Here is a 17,963-nt window from a genome sequence, read left to right as displayed (position 1 = left end):
CCCCCCCCCCAGGGCCAACGGTGTACCCGCCTGTGGGACCGCGGGCGCCGGGGGCCTGGGACAGCACGCCCCAGTCCCGGCAAGGCCGGTGGGCTCCCAGGACAGTGCTCCTCCTCGAGGCCCCCAACCGCGGCTGCCAATTTAGTTTATATACGTCTTTTAAAGGTAGTTTTTTTTTCTTCTGTTATTAAAAATCCTCTTTTAGAATCAAAAGGCAAAATACAAATTATAATGAACATTATTTTACATAAAAACAGTTCACTCAGAACTACAATTATTTCCCGTGCTTTGTGACAATTAGGGTGCATTAAACTTTTTTTTTTTTTTGGAAATAAAATTCATGACAACTGAAATCACCACTCCCCAAACCCCCGCAGACCTGCTGTCGGAGACCCGGAGGGACAGCCCTGGCTCTGTGGGACCTCAGCCCTGGGGTCACTCGGGAGGGTCTCTGGCGCCGCCCTCTGGACGTGCAGCCCTCCCAGAAACCCTGGAGGGAGATCTGTTTGAACCCTCCCACACCCCAGAGCAGAGCCCCTCATTTTCTGTCCGGGGGACGTGGGGTGAGGCATGCAGGGCACTCTGGGGTAACGCCAGCTCCGAGCTACGGCCCATGTGATACAGGTGCACTGTATCTAGCTCTTTGCTGTGGGTCTCTGGGATGTGGGGCATGTGGGGAGGCTACAGTTTCCTTTGCCCTTCTCCCTCAAAATCCTGGGGGCCAGGGCTCCCCGCTTCCCCCTCTTCTCCCAGCCCTACCTATCTGTCTTCCTGGGAGTCTGGCATCAAGACACATTGGGTGGGCAACCCCCAGTCTGCGGAGTCGGGCATGGTCCCCACCCACTGCAGACATGGAGCCCCCAGAGGGCTGCGGCTGGCTCCTCCCAGTAACTGCCCACCCTCCTGGCCTGGACTGGGCCAGTGGACCGAGTGGGCATGTAGAGATGGGACCAGACAGTGGTCCTCCTGCTCTGTGGCCTACAGCTCACCTGGGATGGCCTGGTCCGCAGCCCCAGTTCCCGGCAGCCCGGGGAAGGAGGCCACTGGGGGTGAAGGGAGGAAAGGGGGGCTAGGGTGGGGGGCCCAGCTCCCAGGTGCCCCCTCAGCCTCACCATCAGCCAGTGGCGAGCTCTAGACAGGGCGCCGCCCTGCCTCTGTGCCCGGGGCCGGGCGGGTACTTCAGAAGCACTCATCAGGTGGACGCCTCGAGGGTCCCGAGACGCGGGGCTTGGCACTGGTTCCAGGCCCAGCTTTGGCCAAGTTAATGCCCGTTTTCCTGACTTTCTAGCCCCAGCCTGGCTCCAGCCTGGGGCTGCCATTTCCCCTCAGACCCCCCCCCCACCAAGTACTGGAGGGGTGCCCCCTCCCACGCTGTCCTTGTTCCCAGGGGACTGTGGGGGGCAGAAGGGTGAGGGGTGCACGTTTCTCCGCGATGGGAAACGTTCAGCCGGAAGCACCCCAGGGTGCTGACTCACAGACACGGGGGCCTGGATCTCGCCCAGTGAAGCTTAGGAAGGCCACCCACCGAGGGGAGTAGAAGGAGAAAGCCGGCCTCCCACGGAGGAGGTGTCCTCAGAGCCCAGAGACACCATCCCGGAGCAGGATGCCCACAGACCCCTCAGGCACAGGGTAGGCATGTGTGAGGCCACAGCACCCTCCCCCCAAGTCATCTGAGCTGCTGAAATTGGCCAGTGTCCTCCAGCAAAAGGAGAAGACGGTTTAGCAACATGGGGGGAGGGGGGTGCTGAATGCGGCTGTCATAATCCGGACACTGTTCTCACCAGCAGGGGCGGAGCAGAGTCTAGGCCCAGCCCGCTAGGCCCCTGGCACCGGGTGGTATCCACAGCTCCCTCCCTTAGCCGCAGGGCACCTGTCCCCCAGCCCCGTGGGACCTACGCCCCCACCCCCGGGGTCCTGGCCTGGGGGGAGAGCTGCATGTGGGGTGACTCAACGCTTCGGTTTCCTTCGAGTGCCCTGTGGCTTCCTGAACTGACCTCGAGGGTCAGTTTTCCCAGTCCCGATTCTTCTCTTTCAGGGATGTCCTCACCTCTGAGAACCCGCAGTGAGAGACGCCCCGGTGTGTGGAAAGGATGCGCAGTCTACCCTGGGGGGCAGCGGGGAGGCAGACCCTCCTCAGGGCTCGATGTCCCCCCCCCCCGACAGTCTGGCATCGCTCGGAAGGGCCCCTGCAGGCAGCCATTGTGTGGGGGACACATCGTTACCCCATTTTCAGCCCCTCCCTCCCCCTGCCTAAATCTCCCACGGGCCTTGGAGTTCCCACATTCTGAAAAGATCTTCCCTACAGAGCAAAGCCCACCCATCCTCCTGGTTCCCGGTGACCGTGCTCAGACCCTGGGTGCGGGCTCCCTCCCTTGTACGCCAAGCTCCCGGGCTCACCCCAATCCCAGCACACGAATCAGGCTGGCCTGCTTTCTCCGTTTCCTGCTCCTTATTCTCCCTGCCCGGCCACCCTCATGATCTCCGCCCCCCCACCCCCCCCCCCACCCCGGGTGCCTAGCTGCCCGATGCCAGGACTCGGCCCCAGGTGGTCCGTGCTGTGCCCCATCTACGCTTGCCAGCCCTCAGGGGGCAGCCACGGAGACAGCCCCGGCTCCCGACTAAGTTGGATACCAGCTCACCCCAGACCCAGGCACCACATCCAGGAACCCGGAGGGGGTCTGCCTGCGCCTTTGCGGTGGCTGTCCTGTCCCAGGAGAGAGCTCCGGGTCAGCACGAGTAGGAGAACCTGTGGACAGAGCTCCTCAGCCCTCTAGAAAAGGCTCCCCAACATCTGAGCAGGGGGCAGGCGCAGGACCTGGGCCCACCCAGGGCAGCCCAGTAAGACCAGCAGGGCACGAGCGCTTAGACACAGGGACCAGGGAAGGAGAGCTAGGACGGCGATGCAGGGGGCCCAACGAAGCAGAGGAGACCAGGGCACAGGGACAGCAGGGCACGGCGCTCTCCTCTCCAGCCCACCCCGGGGAGCAGTGCCACTTGCCCACGAGATGATGGGCAGAGGGAGGCCCGGGTCCAGGTCCGACATGGAAAGGAAGGAATCAGGGGCCAGGACAGACAGCGTTTAATGAAAGCAGTGCCCCTGTGCTCCCGTGGGCGGTGCGCAGCTCCAGTCCCCCCTGGGTGGCCCTGCCCCGCGGGGTGCCGGGGCTCAGTGAACGGGGCAGCGGGGGCCATCACCTTCAGGGTCTTCACTCCTTCCGAGTTCAGGGCTGCCCCCTGGACTCACCTCCTCACTTCTGGGGCACAGACACGAGACTCAGCCAGAGAGGGAGGGGCGGGTGCCCTCCCCTCACCACCCACCAGCACTGCCCACTCACCATCCAGGACGTGGAACTGGTCTGCGGCCTCGCAGAAACCTGAGGGCCCAGGCAGGGGTCAGGAGTGGCTGGGGCAGGGCACAAGGCGGGAGGGCGAGGCAGGCCACTGGGGGCCTGGAGGGAGGCTTACCATACTTGGGGAAGAACAAGATCTGGTCCTCGGTCAGGTTGACCCTCTGGATCCGTTGCTCGAATGCACTCAGGGCCGCGTCACTCGGGGGGAGTGAGCGGGCTGTGGGGCACATGGGGCTCCTGGGCACGTGGTGAGGGAGCAGGCAGGGCACGCCGGGCCTAGGGTCTGTGTGCTTGGGGCGCACCCACCCAGGGCGCACCCACCCACCCCTCCTCCCCATCCCCTCTGTCCCCACACGCGGGCCTATGTGCGGGGGCTCCTCCCTCGACCCCTGCTCAGCTGGAGAGAATCAGAATACAGGGAGGCAGGGAGGGTCTGTGTGTCCATCTGGGCCGCCCCACACGGATGGCCCCGAGCGTGCGCAAAGCTCGGGCTCCCGCGTGGACGCACCGTACAGCTTCACCGACAGCTGCCGCGCCCGCTCCAGGTACAGGATGGCGAAGCCTCGGTAGTCTGTCTCCCCGACAACCACGTCTACCGGCCCACGGGCACCTCGGGCTGGGCAATGCTGAGTCAGCTGAGGCAGTTTCTGACCCCCAGCCCTGCACCCCCTCCCATGCCCTCCCCTCACCTTGGAGCAGGAAATGCCCCGTGACTCCTGTGTCTCTGTAGAGCTGCCGTACCTGCCAGCAGATCCCATCCCTGGGGGGGGGGGGGTAGGGGGGCAGTTAGCAGGGCAGGATTAAGGACCCCAACCCGGGCAACGCCTCACAGGACTCTGGTCCAGGCCAGAGAAAAGCTGGGATCAGGGTCAGGGGTCTGTCCCGGGGACTCACAGCTTCCGGAAGGTGCTGACGGCCATGGCTGCACCCTGGGGAGTCACACGCAGTGTGGTGGCCTCAGCCCGGTGGCCCTGCTCCTGCAGGAAGCGGCACGAGGAGGCCACTGCCACAAGGAGCCACGTCCCTGCAAACTAGGGACAGGTCACGTGAGAACACAAGGCGATGACCCCTGAAAAGCGAGATGAGTTCCTGCCCACCCACCTGTCCCTCTACCTGCTGAACGTCAAAGTTGGCCTTCGGCTGGATAGTGCTGATGGGAGACGCGGGTCGAGGGGGTCTCCGAGCCCTCCTGCTCAGGGAGCCCCCAGCCAGGAGCAGAGTCAAGAGGAGAGCAGTCCTGGGGGTCAGCATGGCAGTGGCAGTGACCAGAGTGGGGGAGGCCCAGGGCAGGACGGCCAAGCCCTGGGTCAGAGTCCACTGACCAGTGTCGCCCGGAAGCCTGTCACAGGAAGTCCGCGTCGGCCCACCTCCAGCCTTACCAAGCACCCTGCCCTCCCCCTCGCCCCCAGCAAGAGTCCACCCCTAGCCTCCTCGACTCTGCACTTCCTGGGAGGGCCCTGGCTCCATATCCTGCTTACAGAGTCCTAGTTGACCTCTGGTTCTTTGTCCATGACCCCCTAACCCAGGGCCCCAGCCGCTGCCAGCGGCAGCGCCAGGTCTCGAACCCGCGTTCTACAGCGGGCATAGGTCTCGGCCCCGCCCACTGGCTGCCGTGCAAGGCCGCCGCCCCTCCCGGCCGCCTGGGGCGCTGTTTCGAGCGAGCTCGGTGCGCGCAGGCGCAGCAACTGCCGATGCAGGCTGCCGGGTGCTCGGCGTTCGGCGGCTATCGATGCCTCAGGGCTCGAGGCGTCAGCCTGGCGGGCTCCATCATAGAGACGCGGCGGCAGGAGCGGCGGGGCGGAAGCGGGTCCGCCGGCCGAGGCCGGGCGCCGGGCCGGGGGCTGCACAGCCAGGCAGAGGCGGCCGCGGTGAGTGCGCCCGGCCCCGGGGAGCGTCGTCATCCGGCCCCGGCCCCCGAACCCCGTCTCCCCGGCCCCGAGGAGCGTCGCAAACCGGCCGCGTCCGGTCTCCGGCTCCTTGCCCTCCCCCGCCCCCCCCCCCATCCCCCAGTCTCCGGCCCCTCGGCCTCGGCCGCGCCCTCTGCCGATGAATGTGTCGCAGAAGCCGCCGCGCCGGGACCGGGGGCCGAGCCGAGGCCCCGCCCCCGGCAGCCCCTCGGAAGGAGGGTGGGAGGGGACGTTGGCAGCCCCCGCCCCGCCCACAGCTCGCCGGGCAGTGGCCGCGCTGGCCCGCTGACCGCCTGGCAGGGCTCCCTTAGGCCACAAGGCACAGGCCAAGGGCCGGCTGGTGCCCCTGGCGGCGTCTGGGGCGGGCTGTCTGGTCCTCGTCCCACCGGCCCCAGCTTCTTCTCGGAAGGATCTCTGTCCCAAACTGACAGCTCTGAAGCCTTGGGTCTACAAGGTCAGAGTGACTGGAGTGCGTGCGGGTCACCGGTTCTTCGTTTCTTGGCCTCTGAACAGTCACCGGCCTAGGCGTCCACATGTCTTTCTGGGCCCATGAGCGGGAGGTCGTCAGAGGGCCCCACCCAGAAGGCCAGTGCCCCAGACCAGGACCCTTCTGGGGTTGAGATCAGATCTGGGACCCAGAGGGGCCGCCCCATACTCCCACTTCAGGCTGGACCAGGCCAGGAGGTGCTGGGAGGGGTCTGCTGCCCTCCCAGAAGCTGCCTGTTCCAGAGGATCACTAGGACTTGCCGGGGGGGGGGGGGGGGGGCCCCAGGGGGGGGGGGGGGGGGTGGGGGAAGCTGTCGGATCCTTAGCCAGGTGGGCAGTGTCAGCTGGCCCCCTGCACACTGTCAGTGCCGTGGGATTCCCAGCAGGGCAGTCACCCCAGCCCGGGTCCCTTCCCACAGTGCGACTGGCAACTAAGGGGAACGCGTGTGGGTTTCAGGGCTGCCCGGGCAGAATGTCACAATGGACGAGGGGGGTGCGCCCCTGCTCCCTGACAGCCTCGTCTACCAGATCTTCCTGAGCTTGGGCCCGGCCGACGTGCTTGCTGCTGGGCTGGTGTGCCGCCAGTGGCATGCCGTGTCCCGGGATGAGTTCCTGTGGAGGGAGCAGTTCTACCGCTACTACCAGGTGGCCCGCGACGTGCCCCGGCACCCAGGTCAGGGCCTGCACGTGGCCCCATGGTCCACCAGGCTGGCTGGGCGGGAGACAGGGCCATTCACATGCTGCCATCTGGACCACATGCTGCCATGTGGACCATCTGAAGCTACCACGCTGGCCCCCCACCTCCCAGATCTGCACAGCGGTCACCAAGGCACCGTGTGGCCCGCACACGGACGGGGGACAGCCAGTCCATGCCTGAGCACAGGGCCTGGTGGGGGGCGGTGGGGGGGGGGGGGGACAGCCCTGCAGCTGAGGTGACTAGCGTCCTCCAGGAGCAGGGCTGGCCCCCATGCTGTCTGGGTGGCTGGCCTCTGTGGGAAAGGAGGCTCAGGGCCCCAGCAGTGACTGCCCCCCACCCCCCGCCCCCAGCGGCCACATCCTGGTATGAAGAGTTTCGGCGGCTCTACGACACGGTGCCCTGCGTGGAAGTGCAGACGCTCAAGGAGCACACGGACCAGGTCCTGCACCTCAGCTTCTCACACTCCGGCTACCAGTTTGCTTCCTGCTCCAAGGACTGCACGGTGAAGGTGAGCCCAGCCCGCCAGGGAGCAGCATCTCCGCTAGGACCTGGGGCTCATAGGAAGGAGGCCGGGTGGGGGGCCCTCACTGCTAATGGCAAGTGAGGAGCCCGACCCTGTGGACCCACACACCTCGGGTCTGCTGGCAGCCTGGGGCAAGGAGCAACATCCCAGTGGTGGTTTCTGGGCACGAGCTCAGCTGGGAGAGGGGCCTGCAGCATGGGCCCCCGTGTCACGTGCAGGGTGGGCACAAGAGGCCCCTAGATGACTGAGCCCCCACGCAGATCTGGAACAACGACCTGACGGTCTCGCTGCTGCACAGCGCGGACATGCGGCCCTATAACTGGAGCTACACCCAGTTCTCCCAGTTCAACCAGGACGACTCGCTGCTGCTGGCGTCCGGGGTGTTCCTGGGGCCCCACAACTCCTCGTCTGGTGAGATCGCAGTCATCAGCCTAGGTGAGAGCCGGCTTGGGGTGGGCGGGCTGTCTCGGCCAACCCCGCCCCGCCCCCACGAGGCCCCGCCCCCACGAGGCCCCGCGCCTCCCAGCCCCGTCCCCGCTTCCGCCCCTCCCAGACAACTTCGCCCTGCTGTCCCGAGTGCGCAACAAGCCATACGACGTGTTTGGCTGCTGGCTCACGGAGACCAGCCTGATCTCGGGGAACCTGCACCGCATCGGAGACATTACTTCCTGCTCAGTGCTCTGGCTCAACAACGCCTTCCAGGTGCGGGCGCGTGTGCCCTCTGCGGCTGTCGCCTCCTCTGCCTGCTGCCCACCTGCTGTCTCCCACCCCCAGGACGTGGAGTCCGAGAACGTCAACGTGGTAAAGCGGCTCTTCAAGATCCAGAACCTTAACGCCAGCACCATCCGCACAGTGATGGTGGCCGACTGCAGCCGCTTCGACAGCCCGGACCTCCTGCTGGATGACGGTGCCACCCCCGGCCGCGTCTTCGACCTGGGCGGCGACAGTGAGGACGAGGCGGTGGGCCCGGGGCCGGCTCCGGCCCGCACCAAGGAGGGCTTGCGGCGCTTCCTGGACGGGCTCCTGGACGGGCGGGCGCAGCCCCAGCTGTCAGAACACGCGCTGGAGACACAGGTGGCCGAGCTGCTGGCCCAGGGCCGCACCAAGCCCCCCGAGCACAGCACAGCCGCTGCCCGCAAGCTCCTCGTCTTCACCACGGGCTGCCTCACCTACTCGCCGCACCAGATCGGTAGTGGGGGCAGGCCCTCCCCAGTCGCTGGAGCCGGGGCGGGGGGAGGGACGGCGAGGCTTCCCTGCAGACTGGGGGGGAGGGGGGAGGCCAGGGTCCCGTGGCCACGCAGGGAGCGAGACTCGGGGGCCCAGCCGCGCTTCAGCCTCCCGGACGGTGTGTTCCGTGGGGGCCTCTGATTCAGATGTGCTCCCGGTGCCGAGGTGACGCTGCTCCCCTCACCCGGCGCCCCCGCAGGCATTAAGCAGATCCTGCCACACCAGATGACCACAGCCGGGCCTGTGCTGGGTGAGGGGCGGGGCTCAGATGCCTTCTTTGATGCCCTGGACCACGTCATCGACGTGCACGGACACATCATCGGCATGGGCTTGTCCCCGGACAACAGGTGGGCCCCCGAGAGTGTCCTGGGGCGAGGGGTGCTCTGCAGGCCCCTGGTACCAAGCAGGGTGCCCCTTGCCCAGGTATCTGTACGTGAACAGCCGAGCTTGGCCGAGCGGTTCTGTGGTGGCTGACCCCATGCAGCCACCGCCCATCGCAGAGGAGATCGACCTGCTGGTGTTTGACCTCAAGACCATGCGGGAGGTGAAGCGGGCTCTGCGGGCCCACCGCGCCTACACACCCAACGACCAGTGCTTCTTCATCTTCCTGGATGTCAGCAGGGACTTCGTGGCCAGGTAGTGGCGCGGGCCGGGGCCGGGGCAGGGCCGGGCCGGGTGTGGCGGGCAGGGGGCTCACGCCGGGCTCTCCCGCAGCGGGGCCGAAGACCGGCACGGCTACATCTGGGACCGGCACTACAACATCTGCCTGGCGAAGCTGCGGCACCAGGACGTGGTCAACTCTGTGGTCTTCAGCCCCCAGGAGCAGGAGCTGCTGCTGACGGCCAGCGACGACGCCACCATCAAAGCCTGGCGTTCGCCGCGCACCGTGCGCATCCACCAGGCCCCGCGTCCTCGTCCCCACCCGTTTTTCTCCTGGTTTGCCAGCCAGAGGCGCTGAGGGGGGCGCTGGCCGACCGGAGCGTCCCGGGTGTCCTTGGGCCGCCGGGACCCGCCGAAGACGCCAGAGGCCTTCCCAAGGGTCCGGACGCCGCCCAGACCGTGTGGTGGGCAGAGAAGCCGGGAACAGAACTGCCTCAGGGAGGGGGTTCGGCGGGGCTGCAGACCGGGCAGCCTGACCCCCGCCCGCCACGCTCACGCCTCACGCCACCTCCCACGGCCGTGACGTCCAGCGCCGGGGCAGCCTCCTGGCTGGCGTGGGATGCACCGGACGCTGGGGGCCCCACCCTTCACCCACTCTTTTTCCCCAGGGCCTGGGTCCTGGGGCCGTCAGCACCACACGTGACCCGTGGCTCGCCCCATGTGCCCGGAGCGGTGTTTCCTCAGGGAATCGGTCTGTGCGGCAGCGGGGCCGACAGCACGGGTCAGTCTGCCGTGGGCCCAGGCAAACTGCATGTCACCGATCACCCGTTTGGGGGCCAAATAAACAGCTGGCAACAGCACACCGCCGTCCGATCTCTGTGTGCGGGGAGGGGCCCGGTGGTGTCTACGGGACTCTCGTGCCTGCCTGACGGGTAGCAGGACACTCGAGGCTTTGGTGGAGGCAGTGTGGCTCAAGGCTGCCTCCTCGGCGGCCGTGCCCCACAGCCTCTGAGCAGACGAGGTCACCGGCGTGCAGAAAACGCCAGAGCGCGCCCACCAGGTGTGCGTGCCCCCGGCAGGGAGACGTACAGGGGGCGCCCGACCTGTACGCTGGGAGAAGCGCTGGGGAAGCCCAGGCAGGGCAGGGACGGGGGCGAGTTCTGCGGGCACGGCACGTGGGATGGGGACATGGGGCAGAGCTGGCCCGACCTGGGGGTTCACCAGCGGATGTCCTGGGTGACGGGTGGCAGACGGGTGGGGGCGCCGATGCGGCAGGGGCCTGATTTCTGCGCCTGGCTGCACCTGGAGCTCGTGTTGAGCTGTCGGCCGCTCGGTGCACGGCCACCTCTGCCACCGTTGAGAAGACAAAGCCGGCAGATGCGGACAGGCCCTCGGGAACTGATGTCCCTCCGGGCCAGAGGTGGTGCCGGCCAGCGGCTGCCAGGGCTGGAGCCACACCGGCCACAGGGAGAGAGCCGGGCAGCGCCCGTGAGGGGCTCGGCTAGGGAGGCGGAGGGCCCAGCGTCCGCCGGCGCGGGCCGCACAGCCAAAGTGGGCGCTCCGCCCGTGGAAACAACAGGGACCCATCTCAGAACCACCGGACACAGTACAGGGAGGGATACCCGGAGGCAAGGGCAGAAGAACAGAACCCGGAACTGCCCACGCGCGCGTGCTCGAGACCGAGCAGCCAGAGCCACGAGGCTTCTGCCACGAAGAGTCGCCAGTGAGCCCCACAAGTGCACGTGTGCTCCTGATAAGCCATAAACGTGGGCGGTTTTCTGAAGAGGACTTAAAATACATCGAAGTTAAACTCCTCACAGAAACAGTAAAATCTGTAGAACAAAAACACAGGGGTAAGAAAAGCACACGGACGGTAAAGGAGCCAGACGGAGAAAAGTGGGCGTGAGCTTGAAATGAGGCTCAGTCCGCGGGCGGGTGCAGAAGGCTGGGCAGGCAGCAGGGTCGTGGGGCGGGCGCGCAGGAAGAGAGAAGATGGCCTGAGAGCGTCCTCGCGCACGTCCTCGGGACACGCGTGCCGAAGTCTGGCCGGAGGCAGCAGCGGACACACGGGATGCGGGCCGGCGAGGATCCTGAGACCCTACAGCTCTGTGGGGGAGGTCGTGGGTCCCAGTGAGAGGGTACAGGCACGCAGACCCCGGCCCTCCTGCGGCACGGCGACAGCAGCGGCGGGCAAGGCGAAGTGAGAGCAGGACACGCGCTCAGTGTCCGTGCCGGCCCGGACTCCTAGTGGCCTCAGCCCCTGGTGCTCATGGAGCGGAAATGCCCGGGCCACTTCTCTTCATGCCCCGGGTGACCCCCGGTGGCGCCAAGCAGTGGCGCCAAGCGTGGCAGCTGCGGGAACCCCCAGTGTTGAGCGCGGAGCACAGCCGTGGCTCTGAGAGAACCCCCGTTGCTGTGCCCTTTCCGGCTGCCGCTGGGGGGACCCCGACGTGGACTGACCCAGGAGGGGCACGACAGAGTGGGGTAGCAAGAGCCCCGAGTCTCTGGCTGGAGCAGCGGGCGGCGCTGGCACCCAGGCGAGAGGGAGGTCACGGCCTCTGAGTGGAGGCGGAGGTGGCCGTGACCGCCAAGGCTGACCGCCCAGCCGCACACCCAGACACAAGAGCTTGCGGGCCCGCCCAATCCCGGCCGAAGGGCAGGTCCAGAGAGCTGGGGCCTGGAAGCTGGGCCGACACCGGCCGGGCCACAGACTGCTGTGGGTGAGGGCCCAAACCTGACGAGAGCTAGTGCCCGTGGAGCAGACGCCCCAGCCGCCCAGGATCCGGACGACACCCAGACCCGCTCAAGTGACGTTCGAAATGTCCATGATGTAACCCACAATTACTTGGTCTGCAAGGAGCCATCGAGATGCCAACTCAGAGGAAAAGACCTTCAGCGGATGCCAAGGGTGAAAAAACATAGGTGTTGAAATTCTCTGAGACTCTAAAGTAAAGGTCAGAAAAACACTCGAAGAAGCAATCACAGACATTTTGCAATAAATGTAAAGATATTAACAGTCTCAGCAAAGAAACAAGACACAAGAGGAGTCGTCTGGAAATGTTAGGCCCGAAAGTCAAAATCACCAAACCGTTAAAACTCACTAGACAGACTAGCAGAATGAAGACGACAGAAGAGTCTGCGAACTTGACTGACGACAGGTCAACAGAAGTTAGGCAACCTGAACAAAGAAAGAAAATCCGTCAGGAGGAGATTCAGGCCCCAGGGACCTGGGGGACAGAACTAAAGGTCTTGCATTCGTACCGCTGGGGGCCCAAAAGAAAAAGAGCACGGGGGTCCGAAGAAGTAAGGGCTGCAAACTTGTCCCATGTGGCGGAAGGCCCACGCCCACGGATCTGAGAAGCCGAGCGAGCCCAAAACAGGATAAAGCCAAAGACGTCCCCGCCAGGCACATCTCACCGAGCTTCTGAAAACCGAGGACAGACCAACCCTGACCGGTGGGGAAGGACCGTGCTTGCCCTACAGGCCCCTCACCGGCAGCCCCGGAGGCCTCGAGGAGCAGCGACACAGTTAAAGACGGAAAGGCTGGCAGCCCAGAGTGCCGTGTCCGGTGAAACATCCTTCACGAATACAGGCGAAGTAAGTTCTCAAATGAGAGAAGATGGAGAGACTCCACAGCCAGCGGCGGAAGCTTCTCCGACAGGAGGTAAGTGCCATCAGAACGAGGCTGGGCCGCCAGCAAGCAGGGCCCAGACACAGACTGACCCCTGTCCTCCTGGGTTCTTCAAGACACGTCTGACAGCTGAAAGGAAGGCGGTAGTGTTGCCTGACGGGGGTTTTCAGTCTAGACAGGTGCCCCGTGGGGGGTGCTAAAGGACCTCTGGGGGTAAGGTGCCTACACCCCAGTCACAGTGCAAACTACCGAGCCCGTGAGTAAACCGTTAGGAGTTGAGCGTGTTGCGGGGCGCCTGGGGGGCTCAGCTGGTTGAGCGTCTGACTCTTGGGTCTCGGCTCAGGTCACGGTCTCACGGTTTGTGGGACGGAGCCCCACGTCGGGCCGTGCGCCGACAGCACGGCACGGAGCCTGCTTGGGGTTCTCTCTGCTCCTCCCGAGCTCGCTCGCTGCCTCTCTCAAAAATAAACATGGAAAAAAAAAGAGTGGTGTGCTCCTTAGAACCACCACTAAAACAGCACTAAAAAATGTTCAAATCCTGTCCTTCCAGGCAGGGGAGAGGAAACGGAGGGACAGACGGAGGACTGACGTAAAGGATCCCCCCCCCCCCACCTCGCTCAGCACCGGGGAAACCCACACATACGAGCCCCTGGCCCCACCCGCCGCTCACCAAGCACGTCAAACACGCTGTCAGGGGGCGGGACGCAAGAGGACGGGGGAGACAAGCCATAAAAACCCTCCGCGAAAGAAACCCGACCGGCTGCACTGGCCTCCACGGAGAGGGAGCCTCCTGGGGAAGCCGGACGCCGCCCATGGATGAAAGACATTCCCCCAATGTGTGCGTGGCTCACAAAAGAGCCTCAGCACAGCCGGAGCAACGCGGCGGGACAGAGAGCAGAGGCCGCCGGCAGCGGGAGCCGGCGTCCTGCCTCGGGGCCGAACCGAACGGCCACCGTACGCACCTGCGGGGCTGCTGTGACCGGGAACCCCGCGCCGGGGGGGGGGGGGGGGGGGGGAACAGCCTGTTGGTTCTGGAGGCCACGAGTCCACGTGCTCGCTGCAGGGAGACCCCCCTCACCTCTTCCAGCTGCCGGGGGGCCGGCCGTCCTCGGGTGTCCTCGTCTGTTGACTCTGCGGTCCGACCTTCCGTCCTCACTTGGCCTCCCCCTGGGTCCCTTCCCACCACCGTCCCTCTGTGTGTGTCTGTGTCCAAATCTCCCCACCCCTTTTTTTATTAAAGAACTTTTTTTTTTAACGCGTGAGAGACAGAGAGAGAGTGGGGGAGGGCAGAGAGGGGGAGAGAGAATCCCAAGCAGGTTCCGCGCTGACAGCAGAGAGCCCAACGTGGGGCCGGGACGCACAAACCGTGAGATCACGATCTGAGCCAAAGCTGGGTACCTGCCTGACTGAGCCACCCAGGTGCCCCTGGGCCTCCCCTTTTTAAATTTTTTTTTTTTTCAACGTTTATTTATTTTTGGGACAGAGAGAGACAGAGCATGAATGGGGGAGGGGCAGAGAGAGAGGGAGACACAGAATCGGAAACAGGCTCCAGGCTCCGAGCCATCAGCCCAGAGCCTGACGCGGGGCTCGAACTCACGGACCGCGAGATCGTGACCTGGCTGAAGTCGGACGCTTAACCGACTGCGCCACCCAGGCGCCCCGGGCCTCCCCTTTTTATATGGCTACCCAATGACACTGCACTGGGCCCACCCTATGCCTCCTTTTAAGCTGTTTATTGCTATAAGGACCATGTTTCCAATTAAGATCACATTCTGTTACTGGGGATTCAACGTGTCTTTTTGGGGGAGACAAAAGTGGGCCTGTAAGAACCACCAACTAACTCGATTTACCTGAGCTGCGGAGAACCTTCCACTCCGCAAGAGCAGGACACACATTCTTGGTGGACACGGACGAGCCACCAAGACAGACCACAGCCCGAGTCACGAAACAAACCTCAACGTCAATGCTTCCAGACGCCTTCTCCCTAAGACCACCGTCACCCCGACATGGAAACCACAGACTACAAGCAAGACAATTATAGCTTAACATCCTTGGCGAGTAGAGTTGCAAAATCAAGAGATTATGAAACCAAATCCAGAAACATAAAATGAAGAGTATGCCACAACCAAGTGGGATTTAATCCAGAAATGCAAGGCTGCTTCCACACTCAGAGACCAGTCAACGTCGGCTCCTACAGCAGCAAAACAGAGGAAAACACTTGGGCGGAACACCTGCCGTAGAGAGAGCGTTTCACAAAGCACCCAAGTCATGACAAAGTTCTCTGCGAAGCAGGAATGGCGGACAGGAGCTGCGGCAGCCTGACGGAGGCATCGCTCCAGGCTGCAGGTCACATCGTACCTGGTGGTGAAAGAGGGAACCTTCCCAAGAGCGGGAACGAGGCCCAGGCAGCCCCTTCTGGTACCCAGGCTCCGTCTCCCAGCGGGGGACTCTGCAGGTGGGCCACGGTGGGCAAGAGGCGTGAAGGACATACCGACTGTGTGTGAGGACAACACAACTGTCCTTGTTCACAGATGCCACGACCGTTTATGTGAAAAATCCCCCCAAAGCTACAAAAACACACACTTGAACAACCTCCTGGACCAGTAGGTGCGTTTATCGAGCTTATGGGACATAAAGACAACACCCAAAAATCAACTGTGTCTAAACACCGGGGACATGGGATCGGGAACTTCCAAAGTATCTTTTACGAACAGCCAGGCCGGCCCTCTGGGAAAACGGAAGCGGGCTCCCCGGCAGCCTGTGTCCGAACGTGCGCAGCTCTACGCAGGACCACAGAAATCGGGAAACCGCTCGCACTCCCCTCGACACGTGTATGCTCAGACAGACAGGTCGTCTGAGCACTGGAACGCTCCTCAGCAAACAGACAAGACAAATCTCTGATCCACACGACATCTGAAGCTCCGAGGCGTTCATCCTGCCGAGCGGCACCAGCTTCAGAAGGTTCTACACTGTCGGGCCGCACTGACGGCACCCTCGGACAAGCCACGGTGACGAGAGCAGGGCACTGGCTGGGGAGTCACAGGTGCGGGGGCCGCAGCGCAGCGGCGTCTACAGGGACGATGGCGCTATCCCGTATTCTGGCCGTCAATCCGTACGTGTGGCAAGATGGATGCAACTGCACCCAAAACACACGGTAAATCAACCTTACGTGACAGGTGTAAAAAGCCGTGAGAGAGAGAGTGTGCTTTACCTGAACCGACCCGCAGCAGACTTCACCCGTGCAGGCCCGGGCCGCGCGCAGGGCTGGCTTCCAGGTGACGGGAACAAGAACCGTCAACCCGATGCTAAACCCAGACAGTCAGCATCAAAATACACCCAGACACGGGAAGCCACAGGCCCTCAGGACGGGACACGGGCAGACACAAGGCACTGGTGAGCCAAAACCACACATGCGGCACAGTGGCTGTTACTGTTTTTAAATAAATACTTTTTGTATTAAAAACCAGTAAAGGTTCGAAATTCTAGAGACCGTGGGAGGAGCAGGAGGCGAAACGAAGGCGTTACGTGGAAAGTGTGCCACGAGGAGCATCGGGCCACCGGGCAGTTCAACACGCAGCCCTCCGTTTCCGCTGGTAGGCCGCGTCCACACACAAACCGCACACGACGCCCACGGCAGCGTGGCTCAAGACGGCCGACGTGGGGACAGCCTGAGGTCCATCAACGGACACGTCAATGAAACGTGGTCTGTCCGTGCGCGGAGTCTCTTTCGGCCTCAGAAGAAAAGAAGTCCCGATGCCCGCCGCGGAACCTGGCCAACTTCACACGCAAGCAAGCCCAACGCGAGGGCCGAAGGCCGTGTGCACAGCCGCGGGCGGGTGCGCGTCCAGAACGGGCGGCCGCAGAGACAGAAAACCGCCTGCCTGCCAGTGGCAGGGCAGGGGAGGGGGCTGCCCCAACAGCAGGCGTGGAAGGCTGCTGCGGGACAAGGGGTGGGGCCAGGCCTCTCACGGTGTCTCTCTAGAGCACGTGCTGCCTCCGGGGACCCCGGTCTCCCCGCAGGAGCGTGTCCCCACAGCAGCAGCACCCTGCGAGGGAGAGGGGATGGCGCCCTCGGTCCGGCAAAGACTTGTACCCGCTCCTCCCGGAGCCCCACCCTGCGCCCCGCTCCTGGTCCGGAGCTGGTCCAGCAAGCTCTCCAGACCCCCAGCCCGGGGCCCCCGGTGGGTGGGTGAGGTCTGGGCGAGGTCGCAGGGACCGAGCTGCCCTGGAGGGAAGGGAGGACCAGCAGGCGGCCGCGGGCCGGCACCCTGGCAGGGCCCTCGTCTGCTCGCTGGCCACCCCCCAACCCGCCCTCCCCCTTCCAAAACAAGGTCACACCTTCCTTCTGCTGTTCACTTCTCCCTCACCCTGTTCCCGTGGGCAAAAACCTTTCCAATCCTCTCGCCTTACAGTTCTGGTTTGACGAAAAGGAAGGAAACTCACTAATGCACTTGATCGAACCCAGCCGGCCTAACAGAAAATGAAACGCATGTACACACCCCATAAACAAATTCCCGAGTAAAGCCCAACGTGTTGAAGACGAAGCTTTAAAAACCATCAGAAAAAATACCCGAACGTTTCCTTGGGAAGACAGGACTTCTTGAATAAGCTGGTCAGAAGCACGGTTCACCAAGGAAATTCTACACCTTAGGTTCCCGTCGCAAACACGCTCCTGACACGGTTAACAACCGGCCTCCGGGAGCATCGGGCACTCTCGCCAACCGGCAGGAAAACGAGACCGACAGCCCAGCGGACAAGTGGACAAGGGCAGGCGATGCTCTGCGTTCTGCAGGAGCAGAGTAGGCGCGGCCCGCGGCCCACAGGCCTCTCGCCCACGACAGCCTGCGCACCTCAGGGAGCCCGGCACCGGGGGGGGGGGGGTCGGGCCGTGGACGCGGGCGGCCTGCCGGGGAGCTTGGGGGCGGCGGGGGCAAGCGGGGTGCTCACATGGCGAAGACGGCGCTGAGGTCTCGGTTGTGAGAAAACAAAAGACACAAACTCGTGAGGACGCCGCTCCGGAGAGCTCAGCGGGAAGGGCCTCGGAGGACGTCAGCTTCTCCGCCACGTTTCGACACCACCGCGCTCGACGCGGGACGTGTGCACTTCTGTGTCCTCGGAGGTGGCCGCAGGGGCCGGTTTCTTTCCTCTTGGCGCTCGTGTCTCGTCACTTCTCAGGGACGTCGGGGGGAGTCCGACACGTCACATGTTCTCTACAGAGGCCCCCGGGGCAGCCCCCAGCCTGGCCCTCTGGAACGACCCGGGTGCACACAGCCAGCGGCCAGGACCCCGAGTCTGCCCTAGCGCTGCACCCCGTGGGGCCGAGGCCCCCGCTCGAGCTGAGATTTGGGTCTGCGGTTGGGGGCTGGCACCACTGGCTGCCGACTGGAGGAAACACCTGGCTCTGGAGGAGACCCGGTTCCGGGGAGGCAACACAGCTTGTCGGATCCCCAAATGCAAAAGCTACTGGCCGTTCTTCCACGGCCAGAGGTCCCTGCGGGGGGGGGGGGGGGGGGGGGGGGGGGGCCGGGGCCACATGTGGACC

General features: G+C 64.2%; 2 protein-coding genes across 6 annotated transcripts; one reads left to right on the top strand and one right to left on the bottom strand.

Annotated features, from left to right (window-relative positions):
- Nucleotides 1-3,056: 3,056 nt before the first annotated feature.
- C8G (complement C8 gamma chain) lies at nt 3,057-4,896 on the bottom strand. Of its 2 annotated transcripts, none has more exons than XM_040460236.1 (7): nt 4,464-4,896; nt 4,245-4,381; nt 4,040-4,110; nt 3,859-3,966; nt 3,466-3,567; nt 3,336-3,374; nt 3,057-3,254 (listed from the first exon to the last, which is right to left on the bottom strand). In XM_040460236.1, exons 1-7 carry the CDS (start codon nt 4,599-4,601, stop codon nt 3,241-3,243), a joined length of 609 nt encoding a protein of 202 aa, XP_040316170.1. In that variant the 5' UTR covers nt 4,602-4,896; the 3' UTR covers nt 3,057-3,240. The 2 variants fall into 2 exon arrangements, with proteins under 2 accessions (XP_040316170.1, XP_040316171.1); XM_040460237.1 differs by having other exon boundaries at nt 3,057-3,251.
- Nucleotides 4,897-4,960: 64 nt separating this feature from the next.
- Nucleotides 4,961-9,650, top strand: FBXW5 (F-box and WD repeat domain containing 5). 4 transcript variants are annotated; one of them, XM_040460230.1, is made up of 9 exons: nt 4,961-5,218; nt 6,201-6,416; nt 6,791-6,948; nt 7,224-7,398; nt 7,517-7,665; nt 7,738-8,152; nt 8,390-8,537; nt 8,614-8,826; nt 8,905-9,650. In XM_040460230.1, the coding sequence occupies exons 1-9, from the start codon at nt 5,080-5,082 to the stop codon at nt 9,146-9,148; spliced, it is 1,857 nt and encodes a 618-aa protein (XP_040316164.1). In that variant the 5' UTR covers nt 4,961-5,079; the 3' UTR covers nt 9,149-9,650. The 4 variants fall into 4 exon arrangements, with proteins under 4 accessions (XP_040316164.1, XP_040316163.1, XP_040316166.1 ...); XM_040460229.1 differs by having other exon boundaries at nt 7,517-8,152; XM_040460231.1 differs by lacking the exon at nt 4,961-5,218 and adding an exon at nt 5,230-5,711 and having other exon boundaries at nt 7,517-8,152.
- The last annotated feature ends 8,313 nt before the right edge of the window (nt 9,651-17,963 follow it).

This window comes from Herpailurus yagouaroundi, unplaced genomic scaffold (genome assembly GCF_014898765.1).
Source record: "Herpailurus yagouaroundi ecotype Mexico unplaced genomic scaffold, PumYag 249, whole genome shotgun sequence".
Classification (NCBI taxonomy): Eukaryota; Metazoa; Chordata; class Mammalia; order Carnivora; family Felidae; genus Herpailurus; species Herpailurus yagouaroundi.
Note: the sequence above shows the minus strand (reverse complement) of the source record. Positions and strands in the feature narration are given on the sequence as shown.